Below are 26,782 nucleotides of genomic sequence, written 5' to 3'. Positions count from 1 at the left end.
AGCTTGGCAGGGAGTCCAATCTTACTGTTTTTCTTTTTTGGGAGGGAGATTCTGAAATACACACCCTTCCCACCTACAGTGAATAGCATCCCATTGTTATGTAAGTAATAACATCTTCAAGGGGGAAGAGCTGTATGCAAATATAAAAATAGTAAGACAGATATTCCAATTTTACCTTTTTACAAACATTTAAAAAATACATTCTTACAAATATAACGAAACCCCAAAACCTACCTAACTAGGAACCCTCTCTGGTCAGTTCTTTCCGCTCTGCAAAATGGAGATTAAAAGCTGCTCTCCGGCATCTACCCAACTGCCTCAGTAAGACATGTTCTGTGGACATGCAAAATCTCCTCAACTTTGTGATGGAAAATTGTATGTCTGATTCGGTTAAATAACTATTTGTTAGATAGAAAATATCTGCAACCCTCTAGTAAGAGATTCTATTCTTACTTTCCTTGGGAGGATTGTCTCTAATGGTAATATAATCAACCTTGGGGTAATATTCCCTGATCCTCAGGCTGTTTTGCACCTGTGGTTTGCCTTTTGTCAGAGGTGGGCATGCAAAAAGGCAGGTGGAGGGAGGAGGGATGAGAATTAAATGATTTCTTTCTCATGTGAATGGGAGGAGCCCTTTAGTCCACCTCCTGAAAAACTCCATTAAAAGCCATCGCTGCCTCTGGACAACCACAGAACCCGTTCATCAGCGGGCAGCCAGCATGGCCAATAAGTCCAAATTTATTGACTATATTGATGAAGCTTTGGAAAAATCAAAGGAAACTGCACTTTCTCACTTGTTTTTCACTTATCAGGGGATTCCATACCCAATCACCATGTGCACCTCAGAAACTTTCAAGGCCTTGGACACCTTTGAAGCCAGAAGTGATGACATAGTGCTTGCATCTTATCCAAAGTGTGGTAAATGACAAATCATTTTCTACAAGGGCACTTCTTCATAGTGAGTAGGTTGGTCAGGGGGCAAGGCAAAGGGGGGAGAGGGCAGTTCATCTCTGCAGAAAGCTAGCCAGAAATCAGTGAGGAGGATGGCCAAGATGGGTAAGAACACTGGGAGATTAGAACTGCTAGATTTAGAAACCTCAGGGTGTAAGGGAGGAGGTCTGATGAATGATGGATGCAGAGAGAGAAGCATGGTGGGGCCAGCAACCAGAAGGATGAATGCGGGAAAGTCCATTTGCTATCAAGCACTGAGAGCAGTAAATATTTTCATCTTGGTTCTTAACTAAAGACAGAAGCATGGCCATGTATATGATGTATGTGATCTTTTCCACATTATTACTTTTCAGGATCGAACATCATCAATCGTTTAGTTTCACAAGCCAGTTTTACAATGCTCATTCATCAGTGGAAGATAAGACATTAAGAATCTAAGTTCTCCTATTTTACATAATCTCACAATCTACTTTTGATTTTTTGTAATTGTCATTTCATCTCTGTTTATTAAAGCCATCCTCATTTGATAATTTTCTATTAATTGATGCTGAGTTTTTGTAAAATCAAAATTATATAGATTTCTACAGAAGACATTAATGTATGGTAAAATAATACATGATATATAGTAAACAATCACTTCTATAATGTAACATTGTTCTGTAAGGAACACATTATAGATTCAAGAAGTATTGCCACTTATTAAAGGAAAAATCTGAAAAATAAGGTAACCTGGATTTTGTACTAACGTAAGTACTGCTTTCCACAAAACTCTTTCCACAGCCCAGTTTATTTCAAATGCAGAAGAACCAATTGTATACACCACAGGATGGCTGTAGATTTTAACTTTTATGACTTATATGCAAAAGTAACATGCCTTTGCTATATCAAGATTCCTTAATGAGTTTTGATTCTCTGATTTTTCTTATAGGTTCGAATTGGATTCTCCACATCATTAGTGAATTGATATTTGCTGAATCTAAAAAGAAGTATGAATATCCAGAATTCCCAATTCTTGAATGTGGGGACCCAGAAAAATACCAGGTTAGTACAAAACAGCCTTTAGGGGCATCTGAGTGGCTCAGTGGTTGAGCATCTGCCTTCGACTCAGGTCATGATCCTGGGGTCCTGGGATCGAGTCCCACATGGAGCTCCCCCACAGGGAGCCTGCTTCTCCCTCTGCCTATGTCTCTGCCTCTCTCTCTGTGTCTCTCATGAATAAATAAATAGAATCATTTAAAAAAAAAAACATCCTTTAAACTTATAGTTAATCATCATAGAAAGATATCTTCCATTTGAGGGATTTTTAAAGTTTTTGAGTTCAGAAAGTACACTACTAATAATCATGGCTACTTCTTTTGTGCTTGCCATAAAATCCCAGCACTTTTCAAAGATTATCTCATTTCATGGCAAAATAACCTCATCACCATTTTACAAAAGATAAAACCATTCAAAACATACTCAAAGTCAAGGAGCTAATAAATGGCACCCCCAAGATTTGAATTCAAGTGTTCCAATTCGAGCTTCTTAACCTCTGCACTATATATGAAAGAAAAATAGGAGGGAAAGTAAGCCAAGAAAGCTGAAGAAAAAAAATTAAAACCTGGGGTGCCTGCCTGGCTCATTCGGCAGAGCATGTGACTCTTGATGTCAGAGTTTTAAGTTTGAGCCTCATTTGGGTGTAGAGACTACTTAAAAAATAAAAATCTTAGGGGAACCTGAGTGGTTCACTCAGCTAAAGGGCCAACTCTTGCTAACTTTTGGTTTTCGGCTCAGGTCATGATCACAGAGGTGTGACCCCAGTCTGGCTCAGCCCTCAGCACAGTCTGCTCTTCTCTCTCCCTGCCCTGACACTCCCTCACCCCCACTCACACTCTCAATCTCTCTCTCTCTCTCAAATAAATAAATGAATAAAACCTTAAAAAAAAGCTTAAATAAATACAAAAACCAAAATCTTAAAAAAAAAAAAAAAAAAAAAGCTTTGTCTTGGAGTCCAGAGACTTGGGTGGGATGCCAAGAGGAGGGTTCCTCTAAGGCCTGGATCATCCTTCCCTTGGTTTATGTCAGAAGTCCCCAGACTTTTCTTTAAGACATTACTTTTGATGCCCCTGCCTCCATGATGACACTAGTGTGTGTAAGTGGGTATGGGGCTGGGGCGGGGGGCATGGGAAAGGATCAAGCAGTGGCTAAGAGGGTAAGGCACTGGTGTTTGTAAAGGTTCTCTCTCTCTCTCTCTCTCCCCCCCTCTTTCTCTCTCTCTTTTTAAATTTTATCTGTTTATTCATGAGAGACACACAGAGAGAGACAGAGATACAGGCAGAGGGAGAAGCAGGCTCCCTGTGGGGGAGCCCGATGTGGGACTCAATCCCAGGACCCCGGGGTCACAGCCTGAGCTGAAGGCAGACGCTCCGCTGCCGAGCCACCCAGGCCTCCCATTTGTAAAGATTCTAACCAGTCATCCTACCTATTCTATTCACCTACCACATGTTATTACTCATTTTATCAGTATAACTAAGTGGGGCTTAGGTATGAGACAGGACGTTTTGTTCCCTGGCAAGAAAAGCAAGAAAAGGATGGAAGGAAGGATCTGCTTCAGGACTTCAGTGCTTAGACAGGACAGGTGAGAGGAGGATCTTCCCTGGCCCCACCTAGATACACCAGGAATGCATTTGGGAAGGGGAACCACAGTTTCCGCAAAACTTTGAGAAGTGTTTACCACCAAGATTCTCAACAAGAAGACAGAAGAACTCAGTGATTAAGAATTAAGTCATATGATTGGGACTTAGGAAGTGGTTTCTGGAAAATGTTGGAGATACTTGGCATGATGACAGAAACTGAAAAATTGGATCTTAGGTGGAAGGAAGCCCATCTCCATGGAATGGGGTCACAGAAAATCACGTGCATATAAGATGCGCAGACAGACTTGGGGGTTGCCTGCAACCTCAGGAGGCATCCAAGGTGCTAGCAGCCACATCAGGACTCAGATGTTGGCCATCAGGACTGGCTCAGGTTGTGTGGACAGGAGTTTAAGAAGCTTTTTCCTAGGCAAGAAAGGATGGGCCAATGAAAAGCCCTCCTGTTTTTTCCTATCCCGGCCATTGCATAACTTTTTTTCTAAAAAGGGTGTTTGGCATCACTTCTATAATTTATGCTAACGTTTCCCCAGCTTTCCAAGTTTTTAAAAAAGTAAACTCTATACCTGAAGGTTTGTTTTTTTTTTTTTTTTTTTTTTTTTAGGGAGAGAATCTTTAAGCAGACTCCTTGCTGAGTTCAGAGTTCCACATGGGACTGGATCCCACAACCCATGAGATCATGATTTGAGCCAAAACCAAGATTCGGGTGCTCAGCCACTCAGGCACCTTTATTTTAGGTATTTTTAAAGACTTTTCCCCCCATTTTAATTTTAATTTCATCAGACCTAGGACAAAGACACTTTTCTATGCAATGTGCCTTTTATTCTAAATATATCTTTTAAAATATTTATTTATTTATTTTAGAGAGAGAGTGTGTGGGGCAGGGAGGGGTAGAGGAAGAGAGAAAACACACAGCAGACTCTCCACTGAACGAAGAGCCCAAAACGGGGCTAGATCCCACAACTCTGAGATCATGACCTGAGCCAAAACCAAGATTCAGATGCTTAACTGACTGAGCCACCAGGCACCCCAAATATTTTATTTTTTTGAAGTAATCTCTACATTTGCATCTGGGTGGCTCAGTTGGTTAAACTTCAGACTCTTGATTTTGGCACAGGTCGTGGTCTCAAGGTTGTAAGATTGAGCCCCACATCAAGCCCCACATAGGGTTCTGCTCTGGGTATGGAGCCTCCTCTCTCTCTGCTCCTCCCCTCCCTCTCAAAAAGACCCCAAGCTCCCAAAAGAATAAAGTAATCTCTACACCTAAGGAGGGACTCCAACTCACAACCCTGAGTTCAAGAGTCACATGCTCCACTGACAGAGCCAGCCAGGCACTCCTATTATATATATATATATATATTTAAAGATTTTATTTATTTTTTCATGAGAGAGAGAGGCACACAGAGAGAGAGAGGCAGAGACACAGGCAGAGGGAGAAGCAGGTTCCATGCAGGGAGCCCGATGTGGGACTTGATCCCAGGACTTTAGGATCACGCCCTGGGCCAAAGGCAGGTGCCAAACTGCTGAGCCACCCAGGCATCCCAGGCACCCCTATTATAAAATGGAAATCAGTAAGAAGATGAGCTTCACTTAAGTTATTCACTTGACAGAAAATTTTCCTAAAATACATATCTTTTTCCTGGGTTGCCTGGGTGTTTTAGTTGGTAATGCATACAACTCTTGATAGCAGAGTTGTGGGTTAGAGCCCCAACTGGGCATAGAGATTACTTTAAAAAATAAAATAAAATGCATATATTTTCTTAAGATATATCTATATCCAGTCTTTTTTTTTTTTTTAATTTTTTTTTTATTTATTTATGATAGTCACACAGAGAGAGAGAGAGAGAGGCAGAGACACAGGCAGAGGGAGAAGCAGGCTCCACGCACCGGGAGCCCGACGTGGGATTCGATCCCGGGTCTCCAGGATCGCGCCCTGGGCCAGAGGCAGGCGCCAAACCGCTGCGCCACCCAGGGATCCCTATATCCAGTCTTTACATTGCTTATAGTTTGGCCATATCACATTTTCATTGCCACTTTATTATGTGCTATCAGTTTTGTTACAGTTCTCATTTTCTCCCTGGATATTTTTCTAATCCATTTAGGGACTTTACCATTTCTCATATATCTTTTTGTGATTTTTGACCATGCAGTGTAGTGGAAACAGCATTCTATAACTTAATCTGAAAATCACCATCTGTGTGATTTTGTACAAAGCACTTAAAACCTCAAAGCCTGTTGTTAATCTCTAAAATGGGGGTTATAATACTTACCTGAGAGGATTTCTGTGAATGAATGTAAAAGTGACATTCAAAACTAAAAATTAGGGCAATTTGATGTAAATCAAGAATTGTGACTATTCATCACCACTTGGGCCCATATCACTGACTTTAAATCGTTTGTTTTTAATTTTTAAAATGCCGTTTTACATTTTGCCCTTGCTTGAGCTGGGATCTCCACTAAACTTTTAGAGAGCAATAGGCTCTAAGTGTCTAAATATCATTTTATCATTGGAAATAATGTGACCAAGGAGTGAGTGACCTCTTCAAGCATAGAAATGAAACTTGAAGCTTCAGCTCATATAACGTACTAAATGTCTGATTTTAAAATGAAACCCTTACCCCTGGCAGATTAAACAGATAACTTCATTTTTTAAATTCTCAGCAGTAGATACACAAAGAATCAATGACTGAGTCCTTCCTTATACTGACAAGAATTTCTTGTAAAATATTTCTCGGATATTAAGTGACTATGCACTTTCAGGTTCTGTTGGGATATTTGATTGAATAGAAAAAAAAATTTAAGATTTTATTCATGGGCGGCCTGGGTGGCTCAGTGGTTTAGTGCCACCTTCAGCCCTGAGTGTGATCCTGGAGACCAGGGATCGAGTTCCACATCAGGCTCCCTGCATGGAGCCTGCTTCTCCCTCTGCCTGTGTCTCTGCCTCCTCTCTGTGTCTCTCATGAATAAATAAATAAAATATCTTTTTTTAAAAAAATATTTATTTATTTGAAAGAGAATGAGATACAGCAAGAGAGAGCAGGAGTGGGGGGACAGGAAGAGGGAGAAGCAGGCTCCCCACCAAGCAGGGAGCCTGATGCAGGGCTTGATCTCAGGCCCCCAGAATCGTGACCTGAGCCAAAGGCAGAAGCTCAATCGACTGAGCCATCCAAGTACCCCTGGAATGTTTTTGTTAAAAAAAGAAAAATCTAGACATTAAAAATAGGTTCAGAGGAAGTATGGAAAAACTTGAGTATTTCTGTTAAAGACCTTGATTACAGAAGAGAGCCAAGTTAAGTCAAAGAGTAGATTGCAGATTATGAGCTGTCTTGAACACAAAGAATTTGGTGTGATTGTGAGAAAAGGTAAACTTTTCAAAGAATGACCAAAAAAAAAAAAAAAAAAGGTAAGCCAGATCCTGCCAGAAAGTCCAAAAGGACGATTTATTTGTTTATGAATTTCTCCATTCTTCGTCCCCACAAAGTAAGAAAATAAAAATAAATAAAAAATTGGAGGAGGAGTGGTGCCTTGGTGGCTCAGTTGGTTAAGCCATCCTCTTGGTTTTGGCTCAGGTGATGATCTCAGGGTCCTGGGATTCAGCCAGGCATTAGGCTCCCAGCTGGGGGTGGAGCCTGCTGAAGATTCTCTCTCCCTCTGCCCCTCCCCATCACCCCTGCTCACACACACTCTCTCTCTAAAAAAACAAATAAGACTGGATGAGGAAATGGAGAAGGCACAATAGCAATGCTTGAAACTACCATTCAGATACTACATGTAAAAGTGACCATAAGACACACACACACACTTTCACTTTCTTATGTATGTTTTTAAGAGAATGAAACAGTTCCCATCGCCAAGGATTTTGGCAACTCACCTCCATTATGACAAATTACCTGGGTCCATCTTCAAGAATAAAGCCAAGGTAAGTATCCCTTCTTACTCATATTTCAGTTTGAACTTTTCAATGTCTAGATATTGCCTTTTAGAGTTAGGTGATAAAGTTTGCATCTTATGGAACTTTAGTAAGTGAAGTATGAGATTTAGCATTTCTTCTGTTGTTCAGAAACTATATTTGCTATAGTTGCATTCAAAGCAAATGCATTTTCAGCTAGGATCTAAAACTAGAATTGAACATATTTCAAAATCTGTATTATAGTGAATAGATTTCAGAATCCCACTAAGATATTTAGAGTGTCTAACAAAAGAATACAATCTAGGAAAATAAATGGAAGTTGTTTTTGTTGTTGTTCTTTCTGGTGGGCATTATTTACCTGAGGTCTGAAATAATTTTATTTCTGAATTTCACATAGACTGGCAAACTTCATATCATCTGTACATAACTATAGGTGGATTTTCTACTCTTCTCACTGTTTGATCTTCTTCTACCAAACTCTGAATATTATTTTCACCTTCCTTACTATTATTTTGCAATTTTTATTTGCAGTTTAACTTTCCAGATCGTGCCCTTATGACTATTCTAATGAGCTTGCTCTTTTTCCCTTGTTGATATCTTCTATGTATGCCGTTTTACCAAGTTCATTAGCAAAACTTCTCTGCTACATTAGTCTTTTTCTTCTGCTTTTTCCCCTCTTGCCAGACTTCCCCATTCGCCACCCCTTCTTTCTCAATTCTTACCGTCATTCTTTCTCTGTATGTTAACAAAATTACGTTGTATACAAGAAAACACAGTGATATTGCTCACCCCTTCACTTTTCCAAAATTCAAAACATAGACCTATAAATAAATTGACTTGACTTTCTCTCCCTAGATATTGGTGATATTTCGAAACCCTAAAGATACAGCAGTATCTTTTTTCCATTTCCACAATGATGTCCCTGATATTCCAAGCTATGGCTCTTGGGATGAATTCTTCAGACAGTTCATGAAAGGACAAGGTACAGCTCTTGGTAAAAGAATTGTTACTTCAACAGATGACCACAGACCACATTAAGTACAAAAATCAAATGTGCTCTACAGTAAAGAAAGAAGATTAAGGAGGATCCAGGAACAAAAAGTCGCTTTTATTTATTTTATTTTTTAAGATTTTATTTATTTATAAATAAGAGAGAGAGAGAGAGGGATCCCTGGGTGGCGCAGCGGTTTGGCGCCTGCCTTTGGCCCAGGGCGCGATCCTGGAGACTCGGGATCGAATCCCATATGGGGCTCCCGGTGCATGGAGCCTGCTTCTCCCTCTGCCTGTGTCTCTGCCTCTCTCTCTCTCTCTCTCTCTCTCTCTGACTATCATAAATAAATAAAAATTAAAAAAAAAGTTAAAAAAAAAAGAGAGAGAGAGAGAGAGGCAGAGCAAAGGCAGAGGGAGAAGCAGTCTTCCCTGTGGGGAGTGTGATGTGGGACTCGATCTCAGGGTTGTGAGTTTGAGTCCCATGTTGAGGATAGAGATTACTAAAAATAAAAACAAAAACTTATAATAATAATAAAATAAAATTGAAAAATCTTTTTAAAAAAGAACAGACTGGGGCAAAGGATCACATAGAAAAACATCTCTAGTTCATTTACCCTATGTCTTTATATCATACACTGACAAGAACCAAAAAAAGAGAAAACCATGACATGGAGCAACCGCATCTAGGATATTTGTTTGCCAGAAAGAAAATAAGCTTTATTAGACAATCTTGATGTGTTACCTCCAGTTATTGATAACTGCAATTTTATAAGTGCCTACTGATGCTTCACATACTAAATGCATAATTTTCTTTAAGACCATAACAGACTATGAATAAGGCAGTAGTAGCCCCTTGCATACGATTGCACAATCAAAAAAGTTAAATCACTTGCCAGTGGTCCCACTGCTTGTAGGTGCATGTGACTCTATTTCCCTGGGTATAATGGCCAGAGATTAAAGATGCCTTCTTTAACTGCTGGCCCTCTTGAGTTTTACAGTGTAGTAGAAGGCAGAATTAATGCCAGATAACCCTGGAAGGAAAGTTGTTGACAGGTCACTCTAAGAAGACCACCTTTAAAGAAGTGACTAGCACAGCAACCACATGCACGGACACTGGGTACAGTCAGTATTGGCCCCTAAGCTAAGATGAAGTATGGGGATTGGGGTGTAGGAGAGGAAAAAAAGTAAGGCAAGTCTGAAACTGCACCCCATTGATAATTTAAGAGAATATTTAACAATGAGAAAGGTGTCATCTCTGGAACAATCTATCATAGAGAATCTTTGTTGCTCTATCTACCCTTTCAGCCTAATTATTTGATTGACAATGATAAAATGTGCTGGGCTTAACTTGAATAAAGTTTATGCTTTGCAAATTTGTTATATTCAATTTATGGAGGAAGCTCAATGTATTGGGAAACATACACTGTTTGGAATCAGGGGTCTGGATTGGGCTTCATTGCTTATTATTATATATTAATAATTAATATTAGAGAGAATAAGATAGTTACCACTTACTGAACAATTACTACATGCCAGGCACTGTATGCTATTCCTGGCATACATTTTAAAATTTCATTTCTCATAAGAGCCCTACAAGGATAATATTATTATTGCCCCCATTTTATAAAGATTGAAATAGAGACATAAGGTCATGCAAAAAAAAAAAAAAGAAGGTCATGCAGCCATTAAGTAGCAGAGCTAGAACTTTTTAAACTAATTAATTAATTTTTATGTAAATCCATTTAATTAACAGTGTTTTATTAGTTTCAGAAGTAGAGGTCAGTGATTCATCAGTCTTATATAATACCCAATAAGCAGAGCTAGAACTTAAACCCAGATTCAAATACTCATGCCTAGGTGATTTTGAGCAAGACATTTGATTGCTATGAACTTTGGTTTCTTTACTTCTAAAGTAAAGATAAGAATATCTGACCTACAGGAAGTAGAACAGTATAGCGTTTTGTTTGGCAGCACTAGCTCTGGTGTCAGACATTGTCATATTCGACAATAACCATAACTCACTAACTGTGTGACCTTGACGTGGTTTCTTAGCTTCTCTGGGTTTCTATTTCCCCATCAACAAAACAGGTATAAAAATTGTACCTATCATATGGGATTGCTTTAAACACTGAAAGATAAAAGGTATCAATTAATAGTGCATTTGGAAGAACAGAAAAACTGACCACAGTGGTCTAAACAGATTGGGTTTTATTTTTTTCACTAAGCAAGAAGTCTGAAGGGAGGCAGCTGATTCAGCTGCCCAGTGATGTTGGGCCAACACCTCTGACATTCTCTTGGCCTCTCCCTCGTGCCTTTTGCAACATACTCTAAGGTTGGCTACTGTCTCTCCAAGGATCCCCTTCAGTTCATGAAGAAGCCTCTGCTCATCAAGGTAGCAATAGGTTTACTAGAAACCTTCTAGCAGACTCCTGCTTGTGTCTTTCTGGCCAGAACCATGTTCTGTAACCAACCACAGCTCTAAGGAAGCCTGAAAAATAAGACCCAACATTCTCACAATTGGATTAGACCCAAGTAATCAGAGTTTGGTTAGCAATAAAAACAGGACTGTATTGGATATTGGGTACAAAACTTACAGTGTTTGCTTCAACAAGTAAAATGTGTAGAAAAAGCCTGGCTAAAGCAAGGGCTTCATGATGAAATTATTATATGAATATTGCTATTATTAATGATACAGTAATAATGACTAAAATTTGGTGAGTGGGTAGTATTAATTGGGCACTATTTTATTTTTTTTATTTTTTTTTTAAACAAAGTTTTTTTAAACTTTTTTTTTTTTAAATTTTTATTTATTTATGATAGTCACAGAGAGAGAGAGAGGCAGAGACACAGGCAGAGGGAGAAGCAGGCTCCATGCACCGGGAGCCCGATGTGGGATTCGATCCCGGGTCTCCAGGATCGCGCCCTGGGCCAAAGGCAGGCGCCAAACCGCTGCGCCACCCAGGGATCCCTGGGCACTATTTTAAACATTTGATATGTGTCAATTCACATAAACCTTCTAACAACCCCATTTTACAGATGAGGAAACCAAATACAAAAACGTTTAGGGAGTTGCTCAAGCAAGCAAGCAGCACAGCTAATCAGTATCTGGATCTGCACTGACCAGTATGGTAGCCACTAGCTATATGGGCAACTGAGCATTTGAAATGTGACGTGTGCTATTGAGAAGCTAAATTTTAAATGTTATTTAATTTTAACCAGTTTAAATTTAAATTTTAAAATAGGTACTCAATTCAGGTATTGGAAATTTTTAAATAAGTTTGGTACACGTTGGGTGTATGAATCTACTTTTTCAACCTAAAGTCTAAAAATACATCAATTATTTTTTATAAAAAGCTTAGCATTTAAATTGAGATTATCTATAAGTGTAAAATGCCCACTGGCTATGATGTTTTCTTAATAACTTTTTATGTTGAATACTTTTGAGAATGATAGTATTTTGGGATATATTTGGTTAAACAAAATATAAAAATTAATTTCACCTGTTTCTTTTTTTTTTTTTTTTAAGATTTAGAGAGAGAGAGTGCAAGTGCACACATGTGAGCCAGGGGCGGGAGGCAGAGGGGAGAGAGAATCTCAAGCAGAATTCCCGCTGAGCATGGAGCCCATGCAGGGGCTGGATCTCAGGACCCTGAGATCATGATCTGAACCTAAACCTGCAGCCAAACTGCACCACCCAGGTGCCCCAATATCTGTAATTTTAAAGGTTCCTATAGTTACATTAAGAAAACCAAAAAGAGGGATGCCTATGTGGCACAGTTGGTTAAGCATCTAACTCTTAATTTAGGCTCAGGTCATGATCTCAGGGCTGTGAGAATCAGCCCCCAGTTGAGTTCCGCACTGGGCCCAAGTGAAGCCCTGTAGCAAGTTCTGCACCCTGTGGGCAATCTGCTTCTCTTTCTCCCTCTGTCTCTGTCCTTGCCTCTCCCTATCCCCTCACTCATGTATATTCTCTCAAAATAAATAAATAAATCTTTTAAAAAATTTTACTTGAGCATATACACATATGTACAATTTATATTTTGGAGCATAAATTAACCATCTATTTCTTTAACCTCAGTTATTTAAAATTCCTTAAGAATTTTTTCCCCTGTGTTTTTAGTTTCTTGGGGAAGCTACTTTGATTTCGCCATTAATTGGAACAAACATCTTGATGATGAAAATATTAAGTTCATATTATATGAAGACCTGAAAAAGGTGAGATTATGATTACTGACATTCTATAGCAAGATTTCTTGTAAAATATAACACAGAATATTTTCTTTTAATGTCTGGTTGTGTGAGTATTGTATTCAATTAAAAAAAAGAATATTTCAAATAGATGGGACAGTGCTAGGGGAAAAAACAGTGCATAGGGGCTTACACCATTTATTTAACATAAATAAAATAATGCATAGCAACTTATTACTAAGAGTGGCTGCTTTATTTTCCTGCTATGATAGATAGTCCAATTTAAGAATGGCAAAAATAATAGGTAGGTTTCAGTTGATATTTAAGTGAACATGCATTTGGACTTGAATTTATTTTTCCATGTGATATTATTTTTTAAATTGTTTATTCATGAACATTTAGTGAGTGAGTGAGCGCACAGCATTGTTCCCTTGTAATACATTAATGAACAGACCAAAGTGCACTGCCCTGGAGAAGCTTACCTTCTAGCTGAAGAAGGCATGGAGAGAGAAAGATAAATAATAAATATGATAATTTTTTAATGTTTAAAATATGTGAGAAGAAAGAAATGGCATAGCTGATTAAGGAAAACTGGAAATGCCAGGGGTGGGGAATTGGGATGCTGGGCAGCTCCTAGTATAAAATAGGGTAATTGTCAGAAACCTCATGGAAAGGATGTGATCTGAGCAAAGGTCTAAAGAGAGGGAGTGAGCCAAGTAGGTAGCTGGAATAAGAGCTTTCCAGGCATACGGAATTAACTAAAGCAAAGGCCTGAGGTAGAAGTGTTCCTGGCATGGTCAAGTGACATGAAGGAGGTGAATGTGGCTTAGGTCAGTAGAGGTGAACCAGGGGAGATTAACCAATGAGAATAGAGGCAAGGGGGACACCTGGGTGGCTCAGTGGTTGGGCACCTGCCTTTGGGTCAGGTCGTGATCCAGGGATCCAGGATCGAGTCCCACATCAGGCTCCCTGTGGGCTTCTCCCTCTGCCTATGTCTCTGCCTCTCCCTGTCTGTGTCTCTCATGAATAAATAAATAAATCTTTAAAAAAAGAGAGAGAGAATAGAGGCAAGGAAGTAGGGTAGAGTGAGGTATGGGGATCATGTGCCAGGCCATTGAAATTACTTTGGCTTTCACTCAGAGTAAAATGTGAAGCCATTGTAGGATTTGAGCAGAAGAGTGATAGGGGTTGATATGTTCTTAATAGGTTCATTCTAGTTGGTGTATGAGAACATCCTAGAGAGAAGCAAAGATAGTGTAGAGAAACCCATGAGCAGAGTACTGCAGTAATCCAGGCAAAGGAAGATGGTGGCTCAGAAAAGAAGGGGCAGTAGAAGTGATAAGTGGTTGAATTCTGAATATATATTGAAGAAGAGCTAATAGGATTTGCTGTTGGACTGAACTGGAGAAAGAGTGGTGAGAGAAAAAGAGAGGTCAAATAAGACTCCAAAATTATTGGCCTGACCAACTGAGAGGATTGAGTTGTCATCAAGGGTTTGGATTTGGATATGCTTAGTCCAAGATGTTTATCAGTTAATCAAATGGAGAGGTCAAGTAGTCAGTTGGGTATGAAAGTCTTGGATGCAGAGAGAGTTCCGGGCTGTATATATAAATTTGGCACATGGATGCCATTTGAAGCCATGAGATTACATACCCATGTTTGTAAGTGGAAGAAAAGAAGGGATGGAGAAGAGAAGAAGACCAAGAACTGAGCCCTGAGTCCCCCATAGAGAGAGTTTGGGAAACAGGAGGAATTAGCAAAGGAGACAGAGTGGCTATTGAGACAGGGGGGATGCCAGAGTCCTGGAACGCCAGTGAAGAAAGTATGTTAAAAAGAAGGGAGTGCGTCAGATGCTTTCTAGTGGGAAGGGAGTTCTTAACATCAGTCTCCCCTGATATTCTTATCAAAGGAAAGGATAATTGAAGCCATAGCTTCTGTTTATTAGAGTGCATTTATGTAACATGAAAGAACATACCAATTTAGCGTGTTCTCCTTCTAGTCTAGAATATAATGTCTCTAAAATGTGTGTTTCATGGAATGTCATTGTGGCCCAGATGTTAATAATTCTTGCTTAGAGTTTGCCTGTTCAAACTGATTTGGGGACTGCTACTCCTTTGGGACATTCACATTGCAAGATGGCCTACTAAAGATTGAGAGTTCCTGTAGGAAAAACAAACAAACAAAAAAGGTTATCTTTATTTAACTGAAAGGATTCCAGATTTACTTGACCTCAACTTTTTCTTTTCTTTTTTTTTCATGAAACATCCATAACCACCTTGAAGTAAATCAGTATTTTGTAGAACACAGCTTAAGAAACTATTCTAGGAGATTTTTGTTTTTTTTTTGTTTTTTTTTAATTTTTATTTATTTATGATAGTCAGAGAGAGAGAGAGAGAGAGAGAGAGAGAGGCAGAGACACAGGCAGAGGGAGAAGCAGGCTCCATGCACCGGGAGCCCGACGTGGGATTCGATCCCGGGTCTCCAGGATCGCGCCCTGGGCCAAAGGCAGGCGCCAAACCGCTGCGCCACCCAGGGATCCCTCTAGGAGATTTTTGAACCTTCATTAGTCAGGGATATCACTGAGGGGGTTCATGATTTACAAGAGTATTTAGACAAGATAAATTTCAAGACTCCTTCTAGTTTCTATGATTCTAAAAATTATACTTTAAAAAATTTTATTTATTTATTCATGAGAGACACGGAGACATAGGCAGAGGGAGAAGCAGGCTCCATCTGGGGAGCCTGATGCAAGACTCAATCTCAGGACCTCGGGATCACGCCCTGAGCCAAAGGCAGATGCTCAACCACTGAGCCACCTAGGCACCCCTAAAAATTAGACTTTCTTGATGGAATTAAACATAGGATTCAGAAAAAAAAAAGAGAACTGGAATGAGCACATACAATTATATTAATTTCCTCAGCTCATCTAGACTGGTACTTTTTAATAAAATGAGTATCATCTTTGATGAGATTCTTACCTACTACTTAATGCTTACTATCATTATTTGTATCCTGAAGAGTTCAGTAAGAGTTGTATATTGAAACTACAAAGTAAAACCAATACAGAATATCATGTAGGAATATCTTGAATATTGATACAGAAGTATCAAAGGAAGTCTAAAAAAAGAGAGAAACAGATGAGTTAGAGAATTAGGCTGAATAAATCCATTCTGGCTAAGAAGCCTGTCTTTGCCATGGCCTGATTCCCATAAAAAGAAGTTTATCCTTGAAAATTTTGTTTTCAGAACCTGGCTGCGGGAATACAACAGATTGCCGACTTCCTTGGATTCTCTTTAACTGGGGAGCAGATTCAGACCATCACAGCCCAGAGTACCTTCCAAGCAATGCGAGCAAAGTCCCAGGAAACACATGGTGCTGTTGGCCCCTTTTTATTCCGCAAAGGTAAAGTCACACTGGTTTCTGGGACACCCACTCATTTGCATGGAATAGGCAACCCAAATAACTTGACTTTAAGTTAAGACAGGATTATATTTTTCTCTCCTTCAACAAGAAGTTTGGATACAGTTCAGAACTAGACTGGCAGCTCCACAATACCCCAAATCTCTTAGGGTACTAAGTCCCTTCTACCTACCTGCCTGTCACTTTGTGATGCCAAGACAGCAGCCAGAACTCTGCCATTACATTAAAATTAAAGGACTGTTTTATTAACATAAGAAGGGAATGGCAATAAATAGAATCACGTGTATTAGCTGAGTGGGTCCTTTTAAAGAATTCTGCAAGAAGCCTCATCAGCGATTTGGTACACTTCATAGGCCACCTCTCACTCACTGCCTGTTGGCTGCAAACTAATTTTTTTTTTTTAGGTGAGCACATTATTACCAAATTAAAATCAGGGTTTTGTTAATAAGAAGGAGGAGAGGGATCCCTGGGTGGCGCAGCGGTTTGGCGCCTGCCTTTGGCCCAGGGCTGCGATCCTGGAGACCCGGGATCGAATCCCACATCGGGCTCCCGGTGCATGGAGCCTGCTTCTCTCTCTGCCTGTGTCTCTGCCTCTCTCTCTCTCTCTCTGTGTGACTATCATAAATAAATAAAAATTTAAAAAAAAATAAGAAGGAGGAGATATGAGTATTGGATAGGTAACTAGCTATCTCAGTCACTTGACATATTTTTAGACTTTTATTTTTTATTTTTATTTTTTTAAGATTTTATTTATTTATTTATTTATTTATTTATTTATTTATTTATTTATTTATTTTTATTCATGAGAGACACACACACAAAGAGAGAGAGAGAGAGAGGGGCAGAGACACAGGCAGAGGGAGGAGCAGGCTCCATGCAGGGACCCCGACATGGGACTCGATTCCAGGTCTCCAGGATCATACCCTGTGCCGCTGGGGCTGCCCCTATTTTTAGATTTTTAAAACTTAGGTTGAAAAAGATTCATACACCCAACTTATACCAAACTTATTTAAAAGTTTCCAATACCTGAATTGAGTATCTGTTTTTAAATTTAAATTTAAGCTGGTTAAAATTAAATAACATTTAAAATTCAGCTTCTCGATAGCATATGTCACATTTCAAATGCTCAGTTGCCCATATAGTTAGTGGCTACCGTACTGGTCAGTGCAGATCTAGACACTGATTAGCTGTGCTGCTTGCTTCAGCTTTCTAATTTCTAATGAAAATTTATCATAATATAGCTTAGAAATTACCAGGCTTTTAAATTGCATATATAATGGAAGTATAATGTGGTTTAGCGGCAACACACATAACAACAACTACTATTTATCAGGCATCTATTGTGTGTTAGACCTTTTGCTAGGTGTACATAGCAAAGAAAAAAATATATACATATGTATATATAAATATATAAATTCCTTAATTTTATGAACATGGGCACCAAAGCTTAGGGATATTAATTTGTCCATTGTCACAGCTAATGATCGATGGAGTCAGGATTTGATCTTAGGTTTACCTGACTCTACTATACTTTATCTAATGAAGACCTGTTTAAAAATCCCCACTGTGAATGGAACATTGAATGTAAATCTGGCTTTGGTTTGATTCCTGACTTTATCCCTGATTTTTATGCCTTTTTTAATGAACCTTGAAGGAGGGGAAAAAAAAGAACTTTTTTTGTACATTGTTATCGAGCACTATTCAGAACAGAAAAATTATAAAATTAAGTAAAATTTAAAAATTTTACATATTCCCTGTAGAAAATTCAGAAAGCATGAGAAAAGGTGCAAAAGCATTAGAAATTACCCACATTTCTCCCACCAGAGGCATGTTTAACTTTTTGGCATATTTCTTTCCACCCTACTCTGTGATGCTTAATGTAGGGGATGACATTCGTAAACAGTTGTGTTTTATGTTACCCCTTCATATATCTAAGCATTTCTTCCTGTCTTTATTTTTTTTAATTTTTTTTTAATTTATTTATGATAGTCACACAGAGAGAGAGAGAGAGAGAGATTGAGGCAGAGACATAGGCAGAGGGAGAAGCAGGCTCCATGCACCGGGAGCCCGATGTGGGACCCGATCCCGGGTCTCCAGGATCGCGCCCTGGGCCAAAGGCAGGCACTAAACCGCTGCGCCACCCAGGGATCCCCTCTTCCTGTCTTTAAACACTCCTTATAAACATACATTACAAATGGCTATCCTACAAGGAACTTTGCAACTTCAACCCAAATCACCAAAAGACTCTAAAGAAAGAAGTAACTTCCCTTACTTTTAAAAGCAATAGAAAAACATATCCTAATCTCAGGCAAAATGGTAACTTCCTGCCAAATTTTCAGTATCTGAGGTCTTGATATAAACCTGCCATAAGAGGCGCCTAGGTGGCTCAGTCGGTTAAGGTCATGATCCAGCTCAGGTCATGATCCCCAGAGCCTGGGGAATCAAGCCTCAGGCAGGCTCCCTGCTCAGTGGGGAGTCTGCTTCTCCCTCTCCCTCTCCCTCTGCCCCTTCCCTGCTTGTGCTCTTTCTCTCATTCTCTCCTAAATAAATAAAATATTAAAAAAAAAACCTGCTGTAAAATGATGACTTCCCAAAGACTAAAGTATTTAAGAAATACTTTCACAGAGGAAAAAAATGACTCAAAAAAAATGGATTTTTAGGTCCCCAGGGTTGGGGATGGGGTATAGGAGATTACTGAAGCCTACAGTCCCCTGAGTAATGTAAAGAGAGCATACCATGCCACCGATGGGTAAGTCACAGTGGATGCTGTTAGTTTTACAAGAGAATTACTTTCATTCTTAAGACTAATTTTCTTCCTGTGTCCATTTTCACATTTCAAAGTGAAATGTTGCCCTGAAAAATGGTAAAATCAAGAGACATAGGGGTAGGGGTATGGGCAAAATGGGCGAAGACGAGTGAGAGGTACTAGTCTTCGGTTTTGAAGTGAATAAGTCATAGGATTAAAAGGCACAGCGTTGGGACGTGTGGGTGGCTCAGCAGTTTAGCGCCTGCCTTCAGCCCAGGGTGTGATCCTGGGGTCCCAGGATCCAGTATCCAGTCTCACATCGGGCTCCCTGCATGGAGCCTGCTCCTCCCTCTGCCTATGTCTCTGTCCCTCTCTCTGTGTGTGTCTCCCATGAATAAATAAATAAAATCTCTTTAAAAAATTAAAAAATAAAATGTACAGCGTAGGGAATACAGTCAATGGTATTGTAATGGTGTGTATTGTGGTAGATGGTAGCTACACTTGTGGTGAGCGCAGCATAACTTAGAGTTATTGAACTACTATGTAATACACCTGAAACTAATGTAACATTGTATGTCAACCATACCCAAATAAAAATAAAAGTAAAATATAGTAGCTTAAAAAAAATCAGGAAGAAATACTCTAACAGACGTCTTGGTCTGTTTTTTGTGTGTGTTGCAGGTGAAGTTGGCGATTGGAAAAATTTGTTCAGTGAAACTCAGAACCAGGAAATGGATGCAAAATTCAAAGAGTGCTTAACAGGCACTTCCCTAGGAGCAAAGCTGAAATATGAATCTTATTGCCAAGCTTGATTCTGGTCATTTAGTAGGCATGGATATTTCATTTTTCTGAATAATAATTAAATATAAATAACAAAGTAAGTTGATCAAATAATAATGATAATTCAGTAACATTTATATATAAATAATGTGAATTTAATAATAATGACAACATTTGAAGTTTTTGAGCTCAGACTTGTTTGATCGCTTGTTGGGGAAAGGCCATTTAGCTGTCCAAAGGGGACACTCTTGATATGTGGCATACTGGGCTTTTCATTTCTTTCATGCTTTGGGTTCACATAAAAGCATAGGCAGATACTATTAGAAATATGCCTAATTGGTGTTTGAGTGTGGGTAAGACAGCCCTCCCAATGATGTACATTTTTTTGTCTTCCCAGAATGATTCCTCTGTCTCTCACTACAGATCGAAGTACCTGTGGTAGCTATCTCAAACCTACTGTTAGGGGAAATGTAATTCCAACTCGGCACTGAAGTAAATGAATAAATCCTGTCCTCATAGTTCAAGGAAAATGCATTGCTCATCTACTCTCTGCATGTTCCTGCATTAGACCCTAAGGAGGCCCCATTCTTTTTTTTTAAGATTTTATTTATTTATTTGACAGAGAGAGACAGAGAATGAACACAAGCAGGGGGAGCAGCTGGCAGAAGGAGAGGGAGAAACAGGCTCCACACTGAGCAGGGAGCCTGGCATGGGACATGGGGCTTGATCCCAGGACCCTGGGATCATGACCTGAGCCAAAGGCAGACGCTTAACTGACTGATCCACCCAGATGCCCCTGGAGGCCTCACTCTTAAGGGGCCTTTAGTTCAAAGATAAATATTAGAGTTTGTGTTATTGTGGCATAAAGGCTTTTCTACCACGGAGTCCCAGGTGGTCATGTAGAATTTACAAGAGAAGCTAGAGCATGTTTTGGGAAAAACATCTTAATCCTTAATCTTCATACCATAGCTGGTTACAGTTAAGAATAGAATGGTTCATAGAAAAGTTACATAAAATTTCATTAAGAAAGACTGAAGGGTTACTATTTCTGGTAGTATGGTGGATTACATATACTGAAAACTCTTCCCTTAGAACACCAAGAAAATTTGGATAAAAAATCTTAAAAATGCTTTTAGTTGATGGGGAGCCTGGGTGGTATAATCAGTTAAATGGCTAACTCTTGGTTTTGGTTTGGGTCATGATCCCATGGGTCGTGAGATCAAGCTGTGACAACAGGCTCCACAATCAGCAGGAAGTCTGCTTGAGATTCTCTCTCTCCTTCCTTTGCCATTCCCCCAACCCCCCCCCTCCAAAATAAATAAATAAATCTTTTTAAAAAAACAATTCATTTCTATTTAAGCACTTAAGGACACAGTGTAGTCTTTGCTCAACATCACATTTCCAGTACAGAGCTACACATAGTAGGTACTCAATAAATAGATATTAAATAAAGGGGATTCCTTTTTTTGACAAGAGGTTGTTTTTAGAATATTAGATCAATTATGATGCTTTTGATGTAATAAACATAATATGAAACACAAATTGGTTAGCAGGAGAAAGAAGAGGAGGGGAGGATTCTTTTAATGGACTGGTCTAGGCTGTGTCTGGTTCAGGTGCAGCTTGATCCAGAGCTCAAACAAGGACCCGATTCTTAATCTTCACTTCTCAGCTCTACTCTCTCATGTAGGCTCCATTTCAAGAGAGGTTTCTCCTTGTGCAGTATTGGGAGACAGAAACCACTGTATGTTAAGCATAAGGATTTAGTAGGAAATGAATGCATGTATATATGTTGGAAGGGCTGGCAGGATGGAAACCAGGAGACTTCCACTATATCTGCTATCCAGAGTTCAGGACTCTGTCACTGCCACTGTTTCCACCACTGCTGCCACCACATATGCCCTATGCCCTTGGAGAATTGACAAGGGAACTTGAGTCCAGCTCCTGTATGCACCACTGAGCACAGGAGCTTGCTTATCAGCTCGTTCTGTCACAGGACAACCTTTTCCTCCCTTCTGTCTTCCAAACCTTGTGTCATTGTTCATCAGTCATTGGTAGAACCCAAATTATGTCCAGAATTTTAACTCCACAGACATCTGGAAAATGTGATTTTAACCTTCCATACATTATAATCCAGGGATTAGGAAGACATAGAAGGGAGTGAGAATGGAAGCTAAATAAAAATATTATCTAGTGCAGTCCACTGCTTTGGCTAATAATCTTTCAAGCAAACAACAGAACTATGTTCCCACCTAATGCTGCCATCCCCTCCTTCAAAGGAAAAACATGCTTATCCTATCCCCTAATCTCTACACCCATTGCTATGTGATCTTTCTTCCTCTTCTCTTTTAGTTACAAATTCCACCTTAATACACTCTAACCTAGGGGCATCTGGGTGACTCAGGTCATGGTCCCGTGGTCCTGGGATCAAGTCCACTTTGGGCTCCCCACAGAGAGCCTGATTCTCTCTCTGCCTATGCCTCTATCTCTCTGTGTCTTTCATGAATAAATAAATAAAATCTTAAAAAAAGACACTCCATTTTTTTAAAAGATTTATTTATTTATTTATTTATTTATTTATTTATTTATTTATGATAGACATAGAGAGAGAGAGAGAGAGGCAGAGACACAGGAGGAGGGAGAAGCAGGCTCCATGCCGGGAGCCTAACGTGGGACTCGATCCTGGAACTCCAGGATCGCGACCTGGGCCAAAGGCAGGCGCTAAACCGCTGAGCCACCCAGGGATCCCCAAAAAAGACACTCTAACCTAAAGACTGTCATGAAAAATTAAATTAACCACCAGCAAATCTCCTATAAAGAGACAGAAGGAAGCAATCAAAAGTACTTCACTAATACCTACAAAAACAAAGCAAGGAAGAAAAATGTATACCTTCTGTTGTCCTTTATTCTGAAACAGGTCATGAGACCATAGTATCAATCAGCCTAGCCAGTTTGGTAACCCCTGTATTTCCTTGCTGGCCTGATGTTGTCATGAATCTGCAATATCCAGATGTAGTTTCAAATTCCTATTTGAGGAATTATGTGTCCCCTAGTGGAAACAGCCCAATGTCATAGGAACAGGAAGCACTATTTTGCAAGTGCATAATTAGGTTTATTATTTTATTTTTTAAAAGATTTTAGGGACACCTGGATGGCTTAGCAGTTCAGCATCTGCCTTTGGCTCAGGGCGTGATCCCAGGTCCGGGGATCGAGTTCCGCATCGGGCTCCCTGTAAGGAGCCTGCTTCTCCTTCTGTCTAAGTCTCTGCCTCTCTCTGTGTGTTTCTCATGAATAAAAAAAAAAAAATTAATCAAAAAAAGATTTCTATATATTTATTTGAGAGAGAGAGCATGCATACCCATGCACATGCGCAAGGAGCAAAGGGAGAGGGAGAAGCAGACTCCCCACTGAGCAGGGAGACCAATGTTGGCTAACCCCAGGACACTGAGATCATGACCCGAGTGAGCCAAAGGCAGACACCTAGCTGCCAATTAAGCCACCCAGGCGCCCCAAACTAAGTAGGTTTAATTGTGGGACACAACCCTCTGTTAATTTTACTGTTTCCTGAGTTCATGTATCTTGGCGATGGACAAAACAGCAATTTGGTTTAGCACATACACTGCCCGTGAAGGGTAGTACACTCAGCTTGCTAAGTATTGTCTCCTACTTGGGGCTGCACCTGAGTCCTCATTACTCCATCTTATTGTCCGATACGGCCAGCTGCTTGGGGTAATGGGGTTCATAATAAAATCACTGAATCCTACATCAGTCACTTCTTTTTCTGTAAAATGGGTTTAGTAAGGGATATGATGATGGTGAGCAAGGTATTCAGAATGTCCACCAATGATGATGCTGGCAGAAGAATTGCAGAAAGGAAAAGCAAATCCATATCTGCAATAAATGTTTACCCCCACACCTCAGAGGGCAAATCCCTGCCCACTCCATGAAGGAAGGGTTCCACAAATAACTGTCTGCCATAAGGTAGTTGTTTGGTCTCTGTTGGCATGTGGTACTCTACCCTGGGGCTCAGAGTTGGTCCCTGATGTGAGAATGTTGGCTGCTTAGCAGCCAGATCAGTCTTGATTAGAATTTCGTGTTGATGAACTCACACATATCATATGTTCCTACTGCCATAGTTTCCTCACTCCCTGAACAAGCATCAGGGTGGCTGGGGAAAAGACTGACGTCTACACAAGTCTTCCTGCCCCCCCCCCCCATCCCTTCTCAAAAGCCTCCTCAGAAGTGGATGCCTTTGGTAAACATTCACAATATGCTCATAAGCTGTCTAACTGGCTTACCCACATTGTTTTCCTCAGACCACCTTATCACCAATCCTCTGATCTTGTTCCTTCCAAACTTCTCAAAATCTGGCTAACCTGCTAGACTCTGGTTCTGTCCAAGACACTGGCTTTCTGTCTTTCCACGTGACAACTGGAAGACAGTTGTCTTTCCAGTTGACAATGTTCTGCTCAAATGTTCTGTGTTCACGGGGAGGATTTCCTTTCTCTCAGTATCCTTTAGGGCCACCTCCCAGAGGCGCTATGGTAACCCACTTCTGGTTAATGCCAGTGTACTGTGTTTTAGGCTTTTTCTTTCTCAGTCATCTGATCTCAGGAAACTCCCCACAAGCTCAGACATGTAGGTTGACAGAGCAGGGGTAACTGTCCTGAGGGTCTTAGATACCTGCCATCATCCTCACTGAAATCAGGGAGCTGTTCCAATGGTAGCATCTCCCATCAACATTCCCTACGTACCGTGATCAGCCATTACAGAGCTTTTCAAGGATGTGGATGCTCCCCACTCCAATGTGGTCCTTTGGATCTTCTTGGGAGGCATGGTTAGGGAACAAAAGAACAGGTTACATATCATCAATCTACTCCAATATCCTGAGTCCCTAAGTATTTCTGATTTATCTGTATTAGTGGCATCACAGTTTCACTGAGCCCAGATTGCAGTAAACCAATTGAACAAGCTGTTAGAGCCATTTCCAGCTGCTGAAGCCAGAACGCGGAGTGCATAATCTAAACTATGTTCATTTTCTAGTGCCACCTTTAGAATACTTTCCATGCATATTTCCTGGATTTCTGCTGATAAAAATTATCAATTTCCTGGATTTCTGCTGATAAAAATTAGTGAAATCTTGCAAATCTTTTGTTGTGTAAACTATCTCCCCTGGATCAAATCTTACCCATATCCTCTTGGGGCATGTTAGCATCTGATTCTAGGTCTAGGCATGTGGAGAATCAGCACCTCCTTGTAAGGTGGTTACCTCATAATCTTCCAACCAGGCTGTACCAGTCTTATCAAACTAGAATGGAAGGACTGTGGAGACTCAGCAGAATTTGGGAGGGTACTGATACTTGGATCCACTCAAATCCACCCAAATCCCAGGACCTCGTTCTTTCCCAATCAATGGCCTCAAAGTTCATAGAAGCAGACTGGGGAGGCAATAAATTAAATTTGTATTGCACAAGTCGGCTACATGCAGCATCAGACTCTGCACCGAATGTATGCAACATTAGCCCTGACACTAAAGAACTACAAGGCTCTTCTGGGCATTTTTAAAGCTTGTATCCTCTGACCATGCTTGAGCTTGTCCTTTTCTTTCTTAAACTGTCTTGGGCAGTTCAGGCGCCTCAAAAACTCAGAAATCCTGTCACTGCTACTACTGTTGCTGCTGTCACAGCCACCACACACTGGCAAATAGTCCCATGAAAATTCCCACCATTGCTGGAGCTTTTTGTCATCTGGAATTTCCACAGAAAGATGGATTTTTCTCCCATCTACCTTTCAAATCATTGCATGAGTACTTCACATTTGTGGAATTTAAATCATGCCCAGGACATGAGCTATAAAGAAAATAGAGCGTTCAACCACTGATAACCATTGGATTGAAATTCCAGGGGGATGTAGAAGAGAAGTGGGGAGGGACTCCTAGAGCCAATGCCAAATATTGAATGCGCATCTGAGTTCCATCTAGGGACCACCTCACTCCCTCACTCCAGCTAAGATGCTGAGGGTACAGACTTCTGGTTCTAATCCCTGCTCTCCTGCTTAATGACTGTGTCACTTCTCTGTGCCTCAGACCTCAGTTTCCTCATCTAGTAAATGCACCTATTTGTCGATATTGTTTTAAGTCCTCCGCACTCCTCGAGCATCGTTATCCATTTCTTACAAATCCAGGACTACTAGTGGGGTTTGGTAGTAAAACTCCAGGAGTTCCCACAGGGAGCAGATGGTTCTCCTAATTGCTGGACTGGCCGGTGCTTAGAACTAAGAGCGCTGGCCGGGACCTGCGGAATGGATGGATGGATGGGTGGGTGGGTGGGTGGAAAATGACTAAAGGAAGGCTGTGTCCCCAGGTGTCTTCATCCCCAGTCTTGTAAAGATGAGGAGGCAGCAGAGGTAGAAGGAAGCAGCAGAGTGGGTGACCTTGAGTTGCCTCCCGGCGTTGCCGCTTAACCAGCAGCAGGCCTCTGGGCAGTTAATTCACCCAGGTTCTCGGAGCGTGAAACGGAGCTGGTGATACCCACCCCGGCGGGCTGCGGGTGGTGCTCCGAGGCCCCTGCGGACCCTTCCCGCCCTGGGGGTGCGGAATCAGGCGGGAGCGGGTGGGGGAGGCGGGGGTGCGGCGCGCGGGTAGTTGCGCGCCTCGCCGCCGCACGTGGGGCCGGCGCGCGGGTTCGCGGCCCGGGAGGGAGGCTCCCGGCGCGGGTGCGGGAGAGGCCCGGTGGCCGGAGGGAAGGCGGAGCCCGCGAGGAAACCGAAACTGAGAGCGGGCGAGCGGCCCGGACCCTGCAGGCGGCGGCGGCGGCGGCGGCGCTGCGGGGAGAGCGGGTGAGCGCGGCGAGCGGGGCTGCGGGCGCCCGGGGAGGGCGCGGGGCGGGGGGCGCGGGGCGCGGGGCGGGGGGCGCGGGGCGAGCCTCGGGCCCCGGACGCGGACGCGGGGGAGAGCCCCCGAGCCCTGGCCCGACCCCGGCCCCGCCGCCGACGTGCGGGGCCCTTCGCGGAGCTCGGGAACCGATCGCGGGACGCGCTGCGCACCGAAAACCATTTTTTTTTTTCTTTTCCTGCGAAGAATTTCTGTAAGAGCAAATAACGCATTTCCCAGGCCAGGGTGGCGGGGTGGCGGGGGATCCAGTGGAAAACAGAGAAGTTGTGGAGTAGGAC

General features: G+C 41.2%; 2 protein-coding genes across 2 annotated transcripts in view; both read left to right on the top strand.

Moving 5' to 3' along the window:
* Positions 1-719: 719 nt before the first annotated feature.
* Positions 720-19,647, top strand: SULT6B1 (sulfotransferase family 6B member 1). Its single transcript, XM_055327143.1, has 7 exons — positions 720-918; positions 1,880-1,992; positions 7,411-7,500; positions 8,347-8,473; positions 12,602-12,696; positions 15,915-16,071; positions 19,517-19,647. The coding sequence occupies exons 1-7, from the start codon at positions 720-722 to the stop codon at positions 19,645-19,647; spliced, it is 912 nt and encodes a 303-aa protein (XP_055183118.1).
* A 6,647-nt stretch (positions 19,648-26,294) lies between these two features.
* The window catches only part of EIF2AK2 (eukaryotic translation initiation factor 2 alpha kinase 2), a 40,252-nt gene continuing 39,764 nt past the window's right edge, over positions 26,295-26,782 (top strand). Inside the window, exon 1 of the mRNA XM_055327317.1 lies at positions 26,295-26,449. The gene's annotated coding sequence lies outside the window, so the exon portion shown is untranslated. The remainder of the gene's footprint in view (positions 26,450-26,782) is intronic.

The sequence above is a fragment of the Nyctereutes procyonoides genome, unplaced genomic scaffold, assembly GCF_905146905.1.
Source record: "Nyctereutes procyonoides isolate TBG_1078 unplaced genomic scaffold, NYPRO_anot_genome, whole genome shotgun sequence".
NCBI classification, from domain to species: Eukaryota; Metazoa; Chordata; class Mammalia; order Carnivora; family Canidae; genus Nyctereutes; species Nyctereutes procyonoides.
Note: the sequence above shows the minus strand (reverse complement) of the source record. Positions and strands in the feature narration are given on the sequence as shown.

Coding starts and splice junctions, on each gene's coding strand:
- SULT6B1 (XM_055327143.1), top strand. CDS start 720: ATGGCCAATAAGTCCAAATTTATTGACTATATTGATGAAGCTTTGGAA. Junction 919..1,879: donor TGCATCTTATCCAAAGTGTG/GTAAATGACAAA, acceptor TTTTTCTTATAG/GTTCGAATTGGATTCTCCAC. Junction 8,474..12,601: donor ACAGTTCATGAAAGGACAAG/GTACAGCTCTTG, acceptor CTGTGTTTTTAG/TTTCTTGGGGAAGCTACTTT.